This window comes from Lynx canadensis, chromosome C2 (genome assembly GCF_007474595.2).
Source record: "Lynx canadensis isolate LIC74 chromosome C2, mLynCan4.pri.v2, whole genome shotgun sequence".
Taxonomy (NCBI): domain Eukaryota; kingdom Metazoa; phylum Chordata; class Mammalia; order Carnivora; family Felidae; genus Lynx; species Lynx canadensis.
Window position 1 is genome coordinate 148,400,186 of NC_044311.2, and position 17,733 is coordinate 148,417,918.

At 49.2% G+C, this 17,733-nt stretch overlaps 1 protein-coding gene across 1 annotated transcript in view; it reads left to right on the forward strand.

The window, feature by feature from the left end:
- The first annotated feature begins 1,778 nt into the window (after nucleotides 1-1,778).
- The window catches only part of CLIC6 (chloride intracellular channel 6), a 41,541-nt gene continuing 25,586 nt past the window's right edge, over nucleotides 1,779-17,733 (forward strand). The window contains exon 1 of the mRNA XM_030330358.1: nucleotides 1,779-3,241. Coding sequence (XP_030186218.1) covers nucleotides 2,156-3,241 — 1,086 coding nt within the window. The 5' untranslated portion in view covers nucleotides 1,779-2,155. The remainder of the gene's footprint in view (nucleotides 3,242-17,733) is intronic.

A 17,733-nucleotide genomic window follows, 5' to 3' on the forward strand; every position in this document is an offset into this window, starting at 1 on the left:
AGCTCAACCGACTGAGCCACCCAGGCGCCCCAGCAAGGTGTTATTTTGAAAGCCAATGTCAGTGTAAGTCAACGAATCCCAACACTATAAAAAATTAAATCCTAATCCTATAGAATAAAATGACCTTGTTTGAGATGTAGGGTCCGTTGCGAGGACAGAATAGACTTTAGGAATGCTGTTTCTCTACAAGGACACTCCTGGGGACCAGCTCTCAGCCAGCCAGTCAACTGTACTGAGTTCCCATTAATCATCTCTAGGCTTGATTCAAAAGGAGGTTTTTAAGAGATGCCAACCTTCCTATAATCAGGACTTCTGTTTTCTGGAACACACCAGGGCTCATGGGGTTTGCGTAAAGGGACTTCAGTCCTGTGCTCACGGGGTTTGCGTCAAGGGACTGCAGTCCTGTGCCGTGTTTGCTGTTCGGGGCTGACTGCGCTGGCTTTTCTCCTTCCTTAAGCAGTGAGGCTAATAATGGCTATCTCCCGGCCTTGTGAGTGCAGCAGGATTCCTTTCTCTAGGTGATGGGAGCTTTTGCAGAGCATGGCCTGTGTCTGACATGTCGGTCTAGCTCTCGTGTGTGAGTGTGGGGCTTTGAGTAGATGTGCCGTGCTTTGTGGTGATGAAGCTTCCGGTCCCTTCCTTTCTGGATAGGGCACAACCTTGGAGAAAGGTGGCATGAATCTGGGTGACACTGGGCTCCTGTCTTGTCACCTGTCAGTGGGTATTAGACGGAGACATCCCGGTGATTAGCCAAATGTGTGACTCCAAGCCCTACCAAAGATCCCCTCTGGTCTTTTAGTGATAACAGAGCCCTCTATAGACGTGACAGACTAACGTGTCTCAGGACAGTGTCAAAGCCATTAAGAGCCCTATGACTCAAATCAGTCTTGAGTTGGGCTCCCTGCTTCACCGCACTTAGACTGGGCCATCCTGGGCCATCCTGGACAACAGCCTCCTCTCTGTAACCCACACGATTTAGCCTAGCTCATAGTGAACTTACCACGTAATTCTCCTCCTAACTTCCTTTTCTTTGGGAGAAGGTGTCCAGTTTGTGATTCCAGGAAGTTCCTCACCCAGGGAATGCCACAGCTCCCATCCTTCGAATCTTGTATTTTCACCCCAACACCCACAGCTCCCCAAGCCCTAACACACAACTCAGGCTAAAGCGCTGGCCAGGGGCTTGGAAAATCTAGGAGCATCTGCAAGATAGACTCTTAGAGAGTCTTTCAGGGACCAGAGAGGTAAAGGATCTAGCCTTTCCACACTGCAAGGATGCTGTACTTGTCATACCTGAGAGGGGGGTCTCCCTCATGCACGACAGAGCCCATCTCTGATCAAAGTGCCTCGACGGACTCTTCCTTCTCTATAGGGGCCTCTGGAACTTCTCAGGAGGGTCCTGAAAAATTGGAAAGGTGTCTCCCTGTCTTCTTGCTTTCTGGGTTTACCACCTTTGTTCGGGGACACTGAGGCGGAACATGGGCATCTGCATTGGATATCAGCTGAGGAACTTAACCCTGGGCTCCCTGGGGGAGAGTGGAGATAGGGTACTCGGGTGCCCAGCGTGTGGTGTTGGGGGTGTGTGTGATTTAAATGGCTCTGGAACTTGATGCTGTTACAGAAAACACACAAGCTGCCAGGAGAACCGGGATCTTTTCACTGAAATTCACAAGGGCCATGGGAAAGGCTGTCATTGGCCAGGCTCCCAGGCCACCTGAACACGGGGAGAGGATGGGGTGCAAGCCCCGCCCAAGCCCCAGGGGGACGGAGTTGGCACCGATGACTACTGGTCAGTCCCTGGACGGCGGGCCAGGCATTTCAAAGGGTGTGGGAGCTAAGAGGCCCTCCTCAGCCGCGCTCTCTATCTCGGTGGCCCGCGCCTCCAGCGAAGCCGGGTAGGAATTGGAGTCTGGGTGGGAAGCAGACTTGAATCTGGAGAAACAGTTGCGGTGGAGGAAGATAACAGAAAGCTTAAATCCGGGACGAGGGGCGCAGTGTCTTGAGGTCGAGCCCATTTTGCGCCACCCGAGCCCAGAGCGAGGCGTCCCTTTGGAAGGGGTGCAGCGGCCCCTCCGGCACCGACCTCCTCGCCCAGGGCCCCTTGCCCCATCGGCAGTGTCAAGGAAGGGTCTCCAGCGGAGGACAGGGATCTGCGGCCATGGCCGAGGCAGCGGAGCTGGAGGGAGGGCCCCCAGGCCCCCAGGGGCCGCCCGAGGCCCCAGCGCCTGTGGCGGAGAGACCCGGTGAGCCGGGGGCCGCTGTGGGCCGGGAGGCGGAGCGGGAGGAGGCCAGCGAGGGCGCCGCGGAGGCGCCGAGGGGCGAAGGGGCGGGCGCAGCCGCGACGGCCGCGGTGAACCGGGCAGAGAGCCCCGACCCGGACGGAGGGCGCGCGGGCGAGCGGGAGCCCGGCGCGGACGGTGGCCCGGCGGCCGAGACGCGGGGCGCGAGGGCGGCGCAGGGGGAGGCGGAGGCCGAGGAGGGCGCCCCGGGGTGCGCCGACGGCCCCCAGGGAGAGGAGGGGGCGAGCGGCGGGGAGCAGGTGGAGGACGCGAGCCCCGGTCTCGGCGCGCAGGGCGAGGCCGCGACGGAGGTTCAGGGGGAGCCCGGGGAGCCCGAGGACCCCGGGGCGGAGGAGAAAGCGGAGCGAGGGCCGGGGGAACCAGGAGGCAGCGCGCCGGGGGCGCAGGGGCCCAGCATGGACGCAGCGGGGCAGGCGGGAGGGGCGCACGGGACCCAGGGTGAACCCCGGGACGGAGGGGACCGCAGCCCCCAGCCCCAGGCCGAAGCCACGGAGGCCTCGGCGGCGGAGATTGGCGGGTGCGGCCCGGGGGAGCTGGCAGGGGAGCCTCGGGATGCAGCGGCGGGGCCTGCCGACGAGGCGGGGGCCCCGGGGACAGCGGAGTCGGAGGAAGCGGCCCCCGGGGACGCGAGGGCGGAAGCCGTCGAGGAAGGGGACCAGGGTGGACCCCAGGAGGAGATGGAGGAGGCAGAGGAGGAGAGGCGAGAGCGCAGCCCGGAGGGGGCGGGCGAGGAGGAGCCCCCCGACAGCAGCAGCGCGCATCCAGAGGCGGCCGCGCCGACCGGGGCCGCGGAGCCGGAGGCCGAACTCAGCAACCACCTGGCGGAGGAGAGCAGCGTCGAGGGCGCGGACGAGACCGCGCGGGTGAACGGCCGCGGGGAGGACGGCGAGGCGTCCGAAGAGGGGGCCCCGAGACAGGAGCACGACATCACCCTCTTCGTGAAGGTAAGTTGAGCTTTCCCCAACTCTTAGCACGCCCCCTCCCATTTTTGGTCTTGGTCTTCCAGGGGTCCCCAGTGTCAAGAGGGTCACTTCCATTCCTAGGAGGGAGGCAGGACATCCTGGGTGTTTTGGCAGAGTTTTAAGGAGCGTTTTAGCGAGACACGATGGTTTGGAAACGAAGAGGTTGGGTGGAGGCAGTCGGGGGAAGTGGGGGGATGCAGGGCCAGCACCCCACTGTCCTTTGCTCTGAAAATCCAAACTGGCCCTTCTCCTCCGGAGGTTTTTGAAGAATTAACTGAAAGAAGAAAAAAAGCGACACACCTTACTGATGTTCAGAGCAATTGATGCCAAAGAAAGCTTAATACTCGAAGAGGGGGAAAAATGCAAACAGGTTGTAATGCGAGAAGTATTCCCAGGACTCCGATTTCAGGGGCCCAGGGCTGGCCAGGGTTTTCAGCCCCCCAAAAGTATCCCTCTTTGGTGGGTAGAATCGATGAGGTCTATTTGTTTTTTTTTTTTTTTTTTTGTGCCTAAGATTTTTATTTTTATTTTTTTATATATATGAAATTTATTGACAAATTGGTTTCCATACAACACCCAGTGCTCATCCCAAAAGGTGCCCTCCTCAATATCGATGAGGTCTATTTGGAAGGAAAGTGGAAATTTATGGACGTATTAGGGTGTTTATTGAGCATTTTAACATTTATTCTGGACGTTTACAAGATGCTGGTGGCTTGAACGCAATCTGCCTTTATGTCGTATTTCAAACTTACTTCAAATGGGAGGAGAACAGTGAATTTGTTAGGGACTCTGTAGGGCACGACTGAGTACGTTTTGCGGTTTGAGTTTAAACAGGCATTTCTACAAGGCATCAAAAATGAGAGGCGAGGTCCAGTGGTAGCCACCCCCCACCCCCTGCCCCCTGCCCCCCACATGGGGATCTTGGTTAAAAAAGCCCGTTCTGAAGACCTGTGGCCAGACCAGGAGAGCAGCAGATAATAAGCCCAAGAATGTGCATTGCATGTTGAATCATAATCCTTCCAGAATACTTTCAGGCTTATAGAAGCCAGTTAGGACCTAAAGCTCCTTGCGGGGAATGTAAGCAAATTCTAATAAGCAAAAGGAGAAATGTTTCCAAAGTGATTAACATCAGAATTTCAAGAATTGTTTGCGTGGCAAGGGGGTTAGGGAGGAGAGGGCATGTATTTCTTCACTAGTGGGAAAGGGCTGTTACAGAGCTTTTTTGAAAACCATGGGGCCTTTTAAGATTATGCGTTGGGATAGAACCTAAGGGCACAGCCCCTCCAAAGGGCCTCTGGGAGCTAGAAGTTTTCAGGGAAGGGGAAGGAGAAGGAGGGGGAAGGGGGAGGGGAAGAGCCAAATGCCCTGCCTGTGGTGTGTGCCCCAAATCTGCTCTTGATCTGAAAAATTCCCATTGCTCTGGTCTCATGGCCACCTGATTCCAGCACACCTTTCCAGCCTCTTGTTACAGTTCGGAAATGAGTAACACCTTCCTACCTTGTCCTGCTTCCATTCTCCACTGTCTCCAACCCAGGCCCTTGGTGATAGCCAGTGAGCTACATGTTGTTTCAACGCGTAAAATTCTTCAGTTGTTTATTGCAGAATTTCAGATAAGTCCACACCCTTAGCCCGGCCACAAGGTCGGTCCCTCATGATGTTATTCTTGCCTCTTTGGTGTTGTCTGGATGTCTCCACCCCCCCGCCCCCCTTTGTTACCGATGGTACCACTATGGCAGCCATATTGAACGAGTTACCTTTCCTTGAGCGAAACACATTTTTTCCTGCCCGGAGATTTTGCAGGTGCTGTACCTTCTGCCTGAATCAAGTTTTTTCCATCTCGACTCTCTCCCTGCCCCCTGCGGGGTGTCTGGATTCATCATGGGGAATCATCTCCTCTGGGGAGCCTTTTCCAACCCCAGTCTGGGTTGGGTGTCCCTCTGTTGAAAGTCCACTCACGTCCTGTGTGTTTCACCTCTCCCCTTGACTGTGTGAAATTCATCTTCTCCCCTCCATGTGGAGCACGGGTCTGGAACACGATGAAGATTTGAATGGGTGCCTGTGTGCACGGCAGCCACGGTTACCATGGTCATCAATAGCATGGACCCACAGCCGGGGGATCAAATCCTGGCTCTGCTGCTCTCTTGCAGTGTGACCTTGGGCAAGCTACTTAACTTGTCTAAGCCTTTACTGCTTATGGATAAAGTGGGGATAATAATAGTACCTACCGGTGAGGTTGTTCAAGAATTAGATTATGTAAAACACTTAGAATAGTACCATGGCTTGAGATAAGCATGGTGCGAACCTGTGTTCTTATTGTTCTATCTGCTTAGCTTCCACAAACTTCTATTGCTTTTGCACAGAAATGGTCCCCTGCCCATTTCATCCCTGCCCTCCTTTTTTTCTTTAAAGGAAAAATCTCTCTAGATACCTAATTACCTCCATTCTCTGGGGATAGGAATGTTATGGAAAGTAAAAATACATTTTTCTTCTCAGATCCTGCTCAGGAGGCAAGGGGCTTTTTTTTTTTTTTTTTAATATATATTTGTTTATTTTTTTGAGAGAGAGTGAGCGCGTGAGCAGGGGAGGGGCAGAGCCCCATATGGGCTATCCAGACTGTTTTATTCTGACATGATCATCTTGGTGATCGTTTGTGCCCCCCCCCTTTTTTTTCTTAAAGAAACAGATCTCCAGGGGAGCCTGAGTGGCTTAGTTGGCTTAGTTGGCTAAGCGTGCGACTCTTGATCTCAGCTTAGGTCTTGATCTCAGGGTCGTGAGTTCAAGCCCCACACTGGGCTCTGTGCTGGGCGTGAAGCCTACTTAAAAAAAACAAAAACAAAAAAGGGTAAGAAAACAGATCTCCAACTAGGGAGATGGGTTTTTAAGCAACTACTATTTGATACAACTTCTGAGGGTCACTTCAGATGTGCCTCATAGGATTGTTAAGGCATCCCCTTTAATTCGTCCACCTGCAAATCATTCTACTTAAAAACAAAAAAGAAATCAAGCAAAAACCTTTCATTTATTTATTTTAAAAAATGTTTATTTATTTAGAGAGAGAGAGTGTGTGTGTGCACGTGAGCAGAGGAGGGACAGAGAGAGAGAGAGAGAGAGAGGGAACTCCAAGCAGGCTCCATGCTGTTAGTGCAGACCCTGACCCAGGGCTTGATCCCATGAACCGGATCATGACCTGAGCTGAAACCAAGAGTCCAACACTTAACCAACGGAGCCACCCAGGCGCCCCGAGCAAAAACCTCTTAGACGCTTGTATCTTTTGAGTTTGCTAATTCTTACTTTTGATTTAAAATCCTTAAATTAGTTCAAAATATAATTTCTTTGCCAGCTTTAGCTTTCTTTGGGCTTCTTCTTTGGGCTCTACTCCATAATCGACATCTGACCTTCTGGGTTTTGTAAACATGTCAAGTTTTTCTATGCCATTACTGGAGTGCAGAATTCACAGATTTGTTTTTTAAGGGAGAGTATTGCAAGCATTTCAAACATCTCCTGACGGCCTGGCCAACACCGTCGTCATTAATTGGCCCATATTTTATTTGTGATTTTTAACTTGTGCTTTTCCCCCTGTCTTTTAAAATACATATATTGGTTGCAAACATACCACAAAGTAATGACATATGACCCAGTAACATGTGCTAATAAAATCTGCTTCTACTTTTAACCACCTGGTGGTTTATAATCTCCATCTTTGTGAAAATTCTCATCCTACTAATTTGCCATTTTGTTTTATTCTGTAAGTACGCAAGAATGTATTCTGTTTTTTTTTTTTTTTTCCCAACGTTTATTTATTTTTGGGACAGAGAGAGACAGAGCATGAACGGGGGAGGGGCAGAGAGAGAGGGAGACACAGAATCGGAAACAGGCTCCAGGCTCCGAGCCGTCAGCCCAGAGCCTGATGCGGGGCTCGAACTCACGGACCGTGAGATCGTGACCTGGCTGAAGTCGGACGCTTAACCGACTGCGCCACCCAGGCACCCCAAGAATGTATTCTTGTAAAAGAGCCAAAAGCGTATAGAACAGGCCCAGGAAAGCTTCCTTGAATTATTGTATGAGAAATTAATTTCTGATCATGCTAATTCTTTTATTTATTTTTTTTTTTTTACAAAGAAGTGTTAATTATTTGTCATCAAATTATAAGGTAACCCTGCAGTGTATTTAGTAAGAAAGAGTCATTTCTTCTTCACTCATAACAAAGGGTAACAACATAATAACATACCAACATAACAATAACAAACGACAAACAAAATACTGACAACAAAGGATAAAGTAGGGACTTCACCAGCTGTGGGGACTTAGTCGCTAAGGAAGTCTTGCTTACAGATTTGGGGCTTCTAATCCAGCGTGTGTACTTTGAGGCAGGGTCTAGGCGTAGGACAATCTGAGTTATAGATTTCCTGGCAAATGTCACATGACTTAAAAAACCTCAGTGTGACCAGTGAGTAATCCTGGGCCAGAGTCTAGGAATTTCTGAAATTACGTTTTTGGACACCATATATTTAACTGTTAACATGCAGCTACTGCAGAGCTCAAAAGCTGGCATTTGCCATCACATTTGGGTCTCTAGAGAGGTGGAATCGGTAGAACCAAGTACAACTCAAGAAAGACGTGACCTTTGGGGCGCCTGGGTGGCTCAGTCGGTTCAGCATCCGGCTTCAGCTCAGGTCATGATCTCGCAGTCTGGTGGGTGAGTTCGAGCCCCGCGTCGGGCTCTGTGCTGACAGCTGGGAGCCCGGAGCCTGCTTCGGATTCTGTGTCTCCCTCTCTCTCTGCTCCTCCCCCATTCGTGCTCTGTCTCTGTCTCTCAAAAATGAATAAACGTTACAAAAATTAAAAAAAAAAAGAAAGAAAGAAAGACGTGACCTTTGAAGAGGCATTGACGTTGAGAACTGCCCCCCAACATAAGTAAATAAATGAATGGAGGCAGCCAAGCAGGGCCACACCACGTGGCCACGGCAGGAGAGGAGGGGTAGGTATGTGTCCAGAGCAGCAGCTGACTGGCTCCTGGTAGACCAGTTGGCTGCAGCAATCCAGGCACCTTCCGCCAGGAGAGAACATGTCGAGACCTGTCCTGCGGGGCTTGGTCACCGAGGAGCTCGAGAGGGAGGTGGTATTTTCATCATCGTGTGTGGGCTGTGACCCTGAGCCCTGAAGGGAAATGGGCAAAGGTGCACTCCTAGGACTTTACGGCTCCCTGCAGAATGACGTTTTTGTCCCTTGTGTTCTGAGCGTCTGATACAACTTGCCTGCAAATCCATTTATGAAGTCAGTGGAGGTAGTTGGGGTGGAAACCGAGGTGGAATGCGGTGTTATGCTAACGTCTGATACACCCGCGCACACATGTGCACACGGGGTCGGGGCGGGGGGTGGTGGTCCCTCTCCCCATGCTGGCAGGGCAGTGGGCTCATTGGAAGCTCTCAGTCGGTGCCTTTTGGGAATGGTAGGTAAATGCCCAGGTGGATGCCGGTGGCATCAGTCCAAGGTGACCCAACTAGGCCACTCACGTATCCTGCGGATATCTGTCTGTACCTGTAGATACCTTCAGAAACAGATACCTGAAGATCGGCAAGATACCTTCCGAAACACCACACCGGGTCCTTTCGGCATGTGAATTTACTCTTTAGTTTCCCATACGCAGAAAAGTCAAAACCCAGCCTTTGAAGGAACGTAGAAAGTACAAAGCTCTTGAGCCATGGTTTCGGTTCAAGTAGGTCACAGTGCTGTCGATGCCTCCCTTAACCTAGCGCGTGTGAATTTATCACCTACTGTGTGTCAGACACTGTGCTACAGTTTGGGGACCCAACGTCAGGCAAGACCGACAGGGTCCCTGCCCTCACGGAGTTTACCGTCTAGCCCAGAGGACAGACCCTGAGCACTGAATGCTGGCAATAGCAGGGACTACACTGATGTGCTCACTTTTGTCCTCCCGCCCCCCCCCCCCCCCCAGCACAGGGTCTGGCACACAGTAGGCGCCCGGTTAATGCTGGCAGGAAGGGGAAGAGGCAGCGAAGATGAGTAGGAGGCTGTAGGAGTATATAGTGGGAAGACCCACAGATACAGTAGTAGTCACTAAGGTGTTTGTCGATTTGATGTATTTGGGGAGACACAGAGAGTGGGTCCCTCCGATGATCCCTAGTGCAAGTTCTTGAAGATTTTTGAAAACAGGCTGCCTTTGCTCTCGCCACTCTGTGAGCTCCTGCGACGTTCAGCAAAGGAGGGTTTTCTCCGAGAGTTGGGGAGGTGGATATTGAAATCTCTTAGACTCCTTTTCCATCAATTTTTTTCTATTTTTTTTTTTTTTTCTGACAGAGTGCTGATTCATGAACTGGGCTTTGTATTTGGGCATAGTTGGGGGTAGAGGGAGATACTCTGTCTGCAGTGTAGACATCACCGTGTTTTCTGGCACACCATTCTCCTTCCCGTAGGGAGATGGTATCCAATTCCATGTTCAGCTGGATTCTGCAAAGCCTAAAATATTTACTCTCCGGCCCTTTAAGAGAAGGTTTGCTGACCCATAGTTAAACCCCCTTTGATTTGTGACCTGGGACTAGATACATGGCCTTTGGCACAAAATTGGAGTTTTATTTAGCAAGGAAGAAGAGGAATGGCTGTTGAGTGAAGAATCAGCAGTGTCTATCACAGTGAAAAATATTTAAGACGCTGAATATCTTATACTTATTTTTGGAAATGTTATTTTTCTACGAGGCCCCTGATCTCGGTTTAGGTGAGGTTGAAATAAAACAGAGATTATAAATATAAAAAGATACCATGAGGGGCACCTGTGTGGCTCGGTCAGATTAGCGTCTGACTTTGGCTCAGGTCGTGATCTCCTGGTTCGTAAGTTCAAGCCCCACGTGGGGCTCACTGCTGTCAGTGCTACGCCTGCTTTGGATCCTCTGTCTCCCTCTCTCTGCCCCTCCCCTGCTTTTGCTCTGTCAAAAATAAATAAACATTAAAAAAAGATACAATGAAATACAATACAATAAAAAGTAAGTCTTTTTCCACCCCTGAGGTCCAGCTTCTCAGTTTTTCTTCTTGGAGACAGTCGCTGAATCTCTTTCCAGGGGTATTCTGTGCATATTGAAGCTGGCATGTAAATATGCTCACTGCATTAGTTACCTATCACCGTGTAATAAATTAATTACTCTGAGACTTAGCACCTAAAACAGCAAACATTTGTTATTCACGGCTTCTCTGTGTTAGGAATTTGGGGTCTTCTTGGTCGGGTAGTTCTAGCTTATGAGATTGCTAGATGTGACGTTCACAGGGCTGTGGTCTCATCTGAAGGATTGGTTGGGGCAGGGGAGGATCTACTTTCAATGTGGCTGAGTCACATGACTGTTGGCAAGCGGTTCGAATCCTCACCACTTGGGGCTTTCTTCATGGGCTGCTCTCATGTTGGCACAACATGGCATCTGGCTTTCCTCAGAGCAGGGATCCAAGAGAGAAGAAGCCACAATGCCTTTTATGACCAAGTCTCAGAAGTCACACACTGTGATTTCTGTCTTATTTATTTTATTTTATTTTTTTAGATGTTTAATGTTTATTTATTTTTGCGAGAGAGAGAGGGAGACCACGCATGTGCACAGAGGGGCAGAGAGAGTGGGAGTGCAGGAGGGGCAGAGAGAGGGGGAGACAGAGGATCTGAAGCAGGCTCTGTGCTGACAGCAGAGAGCCCGTCATGGGGGTCGAACTCACGAACTGTTGAGATCATGTCCTGAGCCAAAGTTGGACGCCTAACTGACTGAGCCACCCAGACATCCCTCACAGACATATTTTTTAAAAAGTACCACACCCAATTTTGTTTTCATAAAAAGTAGTACACTGGAAATACATTGGGTTACATCTTGCTTTCTTTACTTGATGGTATATCTTAGATATCATTCCCTGTTGTACCTGTAGCTTGATTAAATTCTGATCGAGCTAAAAATTTAACTCTGATCGAGTTAAAAATTTCATAGTTTTCTAGTGATAGATGTACTCTGTGGTCAGTCTCCCATGGGTGGATATTTAGATAGTTTCCTTTTTTTTTTTTTTTTTTTTTTTTTTAACAGAGAGAAAGCAGGAGCTGGGGAGGGGCAGAGGGAGACAGGAACTGCAGGGGGCTCCATGCTGACAGCAGAGAGCCCAATGTGGGGCTTGAACTCACGAGCAGTGATATCATGACCTGAGCAGATGTCCAACACTTAGCCTACTGAGCCACCCAGGTGCCCCAGTAGTTTCTTCTTTTGGATGTTAAACCACCCTGTAATGAATATCCCTCTGTGCATATGTAATCACATATGGAAGCTCACTTCTTTAAAAAATTTTTTTTAATGTTTATTTAGTTTTGATGGAGAGAGAGAGAGAGGGACAGAGCATGAGCGGGGGAGGGACAGAGAGAGAGGGAGGCACAGAATCAGAAGCAGGCTCCAGGCTCCGAGCTGTCAGCACAGAGCCCGACATGGGGCTCGAACTCACAGATCACGAGATGATGACCTGAGTCGAGGTCGGACGCTCAACTGACTGAGCCACCCAGGTGCCCCAGAAGCTCACTTCTTAGATCATATCCCTTTTGGTGTATGTGTGGTTGAGTATACTTTTATATTTAACAACTACTGACATCTTTTTTTCTGTAAGCAGCTCGCTTTTGTCCTTTGCCCATTTTTCAAATGAATGTTTGACCTTATTTTTCCTAATTTTTGTATTAAAGAAGTTAGACCATTGTCTGTCATGTGGGCTGCATATATTTTTATTGGACCGTTTTGACTATTTGTACTGGAGTAATTTATCCTTTCAGTCTCAGTAACTTGTTGGAATTGATGCGCAGGAAAACAAAGCATAGGCTGTGACAGCACTCTTAAACTCTCCAACTTCAGGTGCGCCTGGGTGGCTCGGTTGATGAAGTGTCTGACTCTTGATTTCGGCTGAGGTCGTGATCTCACAGTTTGTGGGATGGAGCCCCATGTCGGGCTCTGCACTGACAGCGTGGAGCCTGCTTCAGATTCTCTGTCCCTCTGCTTTTCTGCCCCTCCCCCGCTCTCTCTTTCTCGCTCTCAAAAATAAACATTAAAAATAAAATGACATCCCCAACTTAGTTTACTGTAATCTTTTTTTTTAAATGTTTGTTTATTTGTGAGAGAGACAGAGTGCGAGTGGGGGAGGGGAAGAGAGCGAGGGAGACACAGAATCCGAAGGAGGCTCCAGGCTCCAAGCTGTCAGCACAGAGCCTGACGCGGGGCTCGAACTCATGAACCACGAGATCATAACCTGAGCTGAAGTTGGCCGCTTAACCGACTGAGTCACCCAGGTGCCCCTTAATTTACTGGAATCCTCAAATCCTCTGTTTTACTTTATATTCTATAACTTCTTAAGTCCTGAGGGATTAGGTATTTCAATTCTTGCCTCTCTCCCTTTCTTTTTAATTAGCACGTTACACTTTATCAAGCACATGCCCTTTGAGAATTAAGTTCTTTCTTACATGGTAAGAATTCCCGTTCAAAACAAAATTTCAAATATCTAAGATAGCGGGATCATTTCATGCCACACGGCTACATCGCTCTGATCTTGGCATGCCACCTACTGGAATGTATTTGAGTCCTACAAATAAAAACCATCGTGAAAAGTAATCGTCTGTGATGCAGTGATATCAAAATATCATTTCTGAGGTTGTCTCCTCGCCAGATGTTCTATTTCTGCCTCCATCTGTCCAAAGAATTGACCAAAATTTACAGAGAATGATGCCATAGCCTATTTGTAGGGATCCAGTGAATTGTGGAAGACTGCTCAGAGCTTATGTTTAATTAGTGGGAGGGGGAACTGAAACACTCAGATATCAAAGATCATTCGGGGAGATACTTTTGAAGCTTTGGGGGAGGGGGTAGCTCTATGGAGAACAGTTGATATATACTTATTCACACAGCAAGGGAAGTCAAATCTTATATGTTTGTGTAAGAAATCATCAGATTAAAAATATTCTCTAATTCTAGATTTTTATTGGGTTTATGAGCTCTACCCCAACTCCCTGGTTCTCCTCCCTTGGGTGCCTGGTTGGCCACATGAAAGTTGAGTGTTTTGCTGTGGGGAGAGGTAAAGGTGCCTTTCAGTCTTCTAAACTCCAGAGTGGTGTTTTGGACTCAAGTGGCTATTTAAAGCGAATATTGATTGAGTGCCCGCCAAGTAGCAGACCCTGTGTTTGGGGCCGGGGTACAGCAGTGACACACAGTGATGAACACAGCCCCTGCTTTTCTAGAGCTTTCAGCCTAGAGAGTGATCCAGAAGCAATGGCTAGAGTGAGGAAGGGGAGTGTGTGTGTGTGTGTGGGGGGGGGGGCGTTTGCTGGAACAGGTGGGAGAAATAGGGTAGCAGGCTGGGCAGTGATCCCTAAAGGGGGGGGGATTTGGCCTCTAGACCTCAGACAGCCTGGGCTCTGCCCTTCTGCTGCAGTCTCTTGCGTTGGGAAGACTGTGCTGTGTGTAATAGACGGGTAAGTGGATGATGGTAATGTACACGCGTGGCTACCGCATCAGGTACAAAGAATTGGGTGGTCAGTTTGCAGAGTGTAAATTGGGTCATCTCGTACATTCTCAGTTAGCCGTGAATGCCTCACGCGTCACTTGGCACTCGCAGACATCGGCTTGTGTCTGAGCACAGTAATCGAACAGCTGTTCAAGCCGGGTGCATGTTGCAAATCATCTTTGGCTTTCTATTTGTGTGGCAGGAGACTATAGGACGCGGTGCAGTGAAAGCACAAAACGGGGGAGATAGACGGAGGTCACTCGGTGGTGTTCAGCTGGTGGGGGGGCCGATCTGAGGGGTCCAAGGCAGCTTCGCACACGTGTCCACTGTCCGGGCAGCGTGGCCGGAAGGCGGGGCTCAGCCGGGATTGTCAAATGGAGCACCTGCAGGTGGTCCCTCCAGTTGGTGGCCTCCAGACACACAGTGGACGAGGCAGCAGGTGCACAGCCTTTTATAGCAAAAGCCACATAGCATCGCTCCCACCATATCCTACTGGTGACCAGGTGGTCCCCAGGGGGCTGGCCAGATTCAGACCCGGCTTCTCGGTGGGAGGAGGGCGAAAGAATTTGCAGCCATCTTTAGCCGATCGCGCGGTCACGTGATTTCACATGACGTCAGAGGGTGCCGAAATGCTCAGATAGTTTATTTATAGATCCAGTTCTTTACTCACTTGAACTAGGAAAGTGTCAGCGGTGCCTAAAAGCAACGGAGTTATTTATTTATTTATTTATTTATTTATTTGTTTACTTATTTATATTCAGCGATGGACAGAGCAACCTGTCTGCACGATTTACTACAGCAAATGTCACTGCCATATAATTACCGTAATTACAACACACGGACGAGGCGGGCCTCGAGCTGAGATCTGGGCCACTCCACGTGTCCTTTCTACAGTCATTTCTTTGTCATCTCTACGAAGCGGCCATTCATGCTTATGAAGGAGAAGGGTACCATGCCAATTAAATAGAGACTTGCCCCCACACCCCCTTTTGCTTCTGAGCGTGTGAGTCCCACGCGGTCCTGGAGTAGCAAGAGGCTTGGGTCCCCTTTCAGAAGCTGTGCTATCCTGCCTTTGGGCCAGCAAGACTTTCCCCCTAGACGGCGTGGCCAGCTGCAGGGAGAGGAGAAAATCTGGACCCATTCTGCCCAAGGCGTTATCTTTTTTTTTTTTAATGTTTATTTTATTTTTAAGAGAGAGAGAGAGAGAGCTAGTGAGGGAGGGGAAGGGGGGGCAGAGGACCTCAAGCAGGCTCTGCACTGACAGCAGACAGCCTGATGTGGGGCTCGAACTCATGAACCATGGGATGATGGCCTGAGCCTAAGTCTGGTGCTCAAGTGACTGAGCCACCCAAGTGCCCCCAAGGCTCTATCTTTGTGTTTTTCTAACCTTCCTGGGGCCTTAAGATGCTGTGGTCCAGGAGGAAGAGCCTCATTATGCACCCCCAGCATCACCCCTTGGGTGCCCCAGGCCCACCTCTAACCATGGTGGGTGGAGGGAAAGACGAATTGGGGCAGGAAGTCGCTGTTCTCTTCCCTGAGTGGGGGCACACGAGGGGACTGATGGGGCCCTTAGGACAACAGCCAGAGGCATGTCTAAGACACTGCACATCACAGACATCACATGCTTTGAAGCCCACATAGAATAAAAGCGCTATTGGTCTGGAGATACAGGGACATGGGGCTTTCTTCCTAAATGAGGGAAATTAATACCTTTTTGGTGCCTTTGGTGTCAGGGAGGCGGTGAGTTCGAAGAATCTTGGACTGACTTAATCCCTACCCCCAACTTTGTTCCCTTTGTTTGAGCCCCGGGCTGGCTGCCTTCGACGCTATTCCCATAAAAGGTCAGACTGGATGAAGTTTTGGGTTGCAGCTCAATGGTTTCTTTGTGTCGTTTAACTTTACAGAGAAATTAATGCTTAAGAAAACTCAGAGGTATTAACACATCAGATATGAGAAGGACATTTTTTTGTTAATTGCCACTTTAACCGATATATTATGACCCTGAGTCGTAAGCAGCGGCAATAAAGTGAGATTGTCACTCTCCAGATATTGACATTTGCTGTCGTAAATTCTGCACAGATGTTGCTCTGCCCATCACTGAACATAAAATAAATAACTCCCCTGCTTTTAGGCACTGCCGACATTTTCTTAAGCCAGTTCAAGCGCGTAAAGAACTGGGTCTATAAATAAATGATTTGAGCATTTCCGCACATCGTGCAATCACATCTTCAGGTGGTGGGTTAAGGATGGCTGCGAATTCTTTGACCCTCCTTCCACTGAGAAGTGGGGTCTGATTCTCCTCCCTCTGAAGCTGGCCAGACCCTGGTGACTGCCTGGTCACCACTAGAATATGGTGGGAGTGATGCTGTGTGGCTTTCGCTATAAAAGGCTGTGCACCTTCTGCCTTGTTCACTGTCTGGCTTGAGGCCACCAGCTGGAGGGACCACCTGCCGGTGCTCCATTTGACAATCCCGGCTGAGCCCAGCCTTCCGGCCACGCTGCCCGGACAGTAGACACGTTTGAGAAGCTGCCTTGGACCCCTCAGCTCGGCCCCTCCACCAGCTCAACACCACTGAGTGACCTTTGTCAATGCCACATGGAAAGGAAGGATCACCTAATCCAGAGCCTTGTCCAGATTCCTGACTTATGAGAGCACGAGAGATTAAAAAAAAAAAGCAGCACCCTCTGTTAAGTTTGGGGGTCATTTGTTCATTGGCGATAAGTAACTGGGATGTGTGGCTTATGTGTCTTCTAAGCTGGTGAAATCTGGTTGGGTCAAAAGATAGGACCATGGTGAGAGGTATGGAGGGGTTTAAGGCAGGTCCAGGAGACACAGGAGGTTCCGTGTGGCCAGATCTGTCTGCCGTGTGCATTTTTTCCCTGTGCAGTCACTGCAAGGATTGGAATATTCTCATCCATTCAAGAACGCAAACCACCAGGGTATATAAAAACAGGCTGCATTATTAAGCAGGCTTCCCAGAACAAGATGTTCCTTTGTTGTAATAATTCCTTGTGAGAATTTTACAAGGAAATAAGCTTTTCAGGTCCGTGTAAAAGCTTCAGTTGGTATCCGGCCATATTATTAAATAAGGATTAAAAATAGCCCTGGAGTTTTTAAAGCATAATTCGTACATGAGGATAAATAGTAAGTTCCATTCTGTTCGTCCGTGTACTTCTTATGACTTGATTCCACCTACTGTGACAATGAATGTGAACACGACTAAGCCTCTGGCCAGAATTTAAAGCTAAGAGCAATTTGATTCAGTGATTAAGTTATGTGGGTCAAGGGTGGCCAGCCACCTGATCCGTGCAATAATACATCGATTGTTATGGCTGTTGAAAAGAATAAATACTATACATACCTGGGAGCGTAGTTAGGATTAATAGGCTTTTTGAAAGGTTCAGATCTATGTTTCAAAAAGTTCTAAGACCGAAAACATATTTCTGAGGATCCAGGTATCAACGGTGCATTAAATTGTTCTTAAGTTCTAAGGGTGGGAAGAGTGAGAAGCACATTTCAAAATAGAGCATATCTTTTTTTGTGTGTGGGCCGGAGTAAGAAACTTAATAAACCTAATAGATGAATAAGGTGCGGCCGATGGGCCCGTCTCTCCGCTCCACTGGGGACAGACAGCCTAAATCATTGGCTGGATGTGCCAACAAAATCAGTCTTGAGAAGCGTTACCAAGAGGGTAGGCTTGTATTTATGTAAGAAAAACAAAATACTCAATTTTCCTTTTCTAAAATAGACTTTGCTGCACTGATGATACATTTTTCCTTTATAGGCTTACAAGAAGTGGGATGCGTGCGATTTGTGTCACAGGATATGCTAGTATAACGATAAACTCTACCGACAAAGATACGAAAGCGAGGGGCTTAACGGCCTCTCTCTTCATTCCTCCTAAGTGTGGTGAAACAGAGGGTCTATCCGTGTGGTTCCCATTCTGCGAGGACCCTTCCTTCTGCCC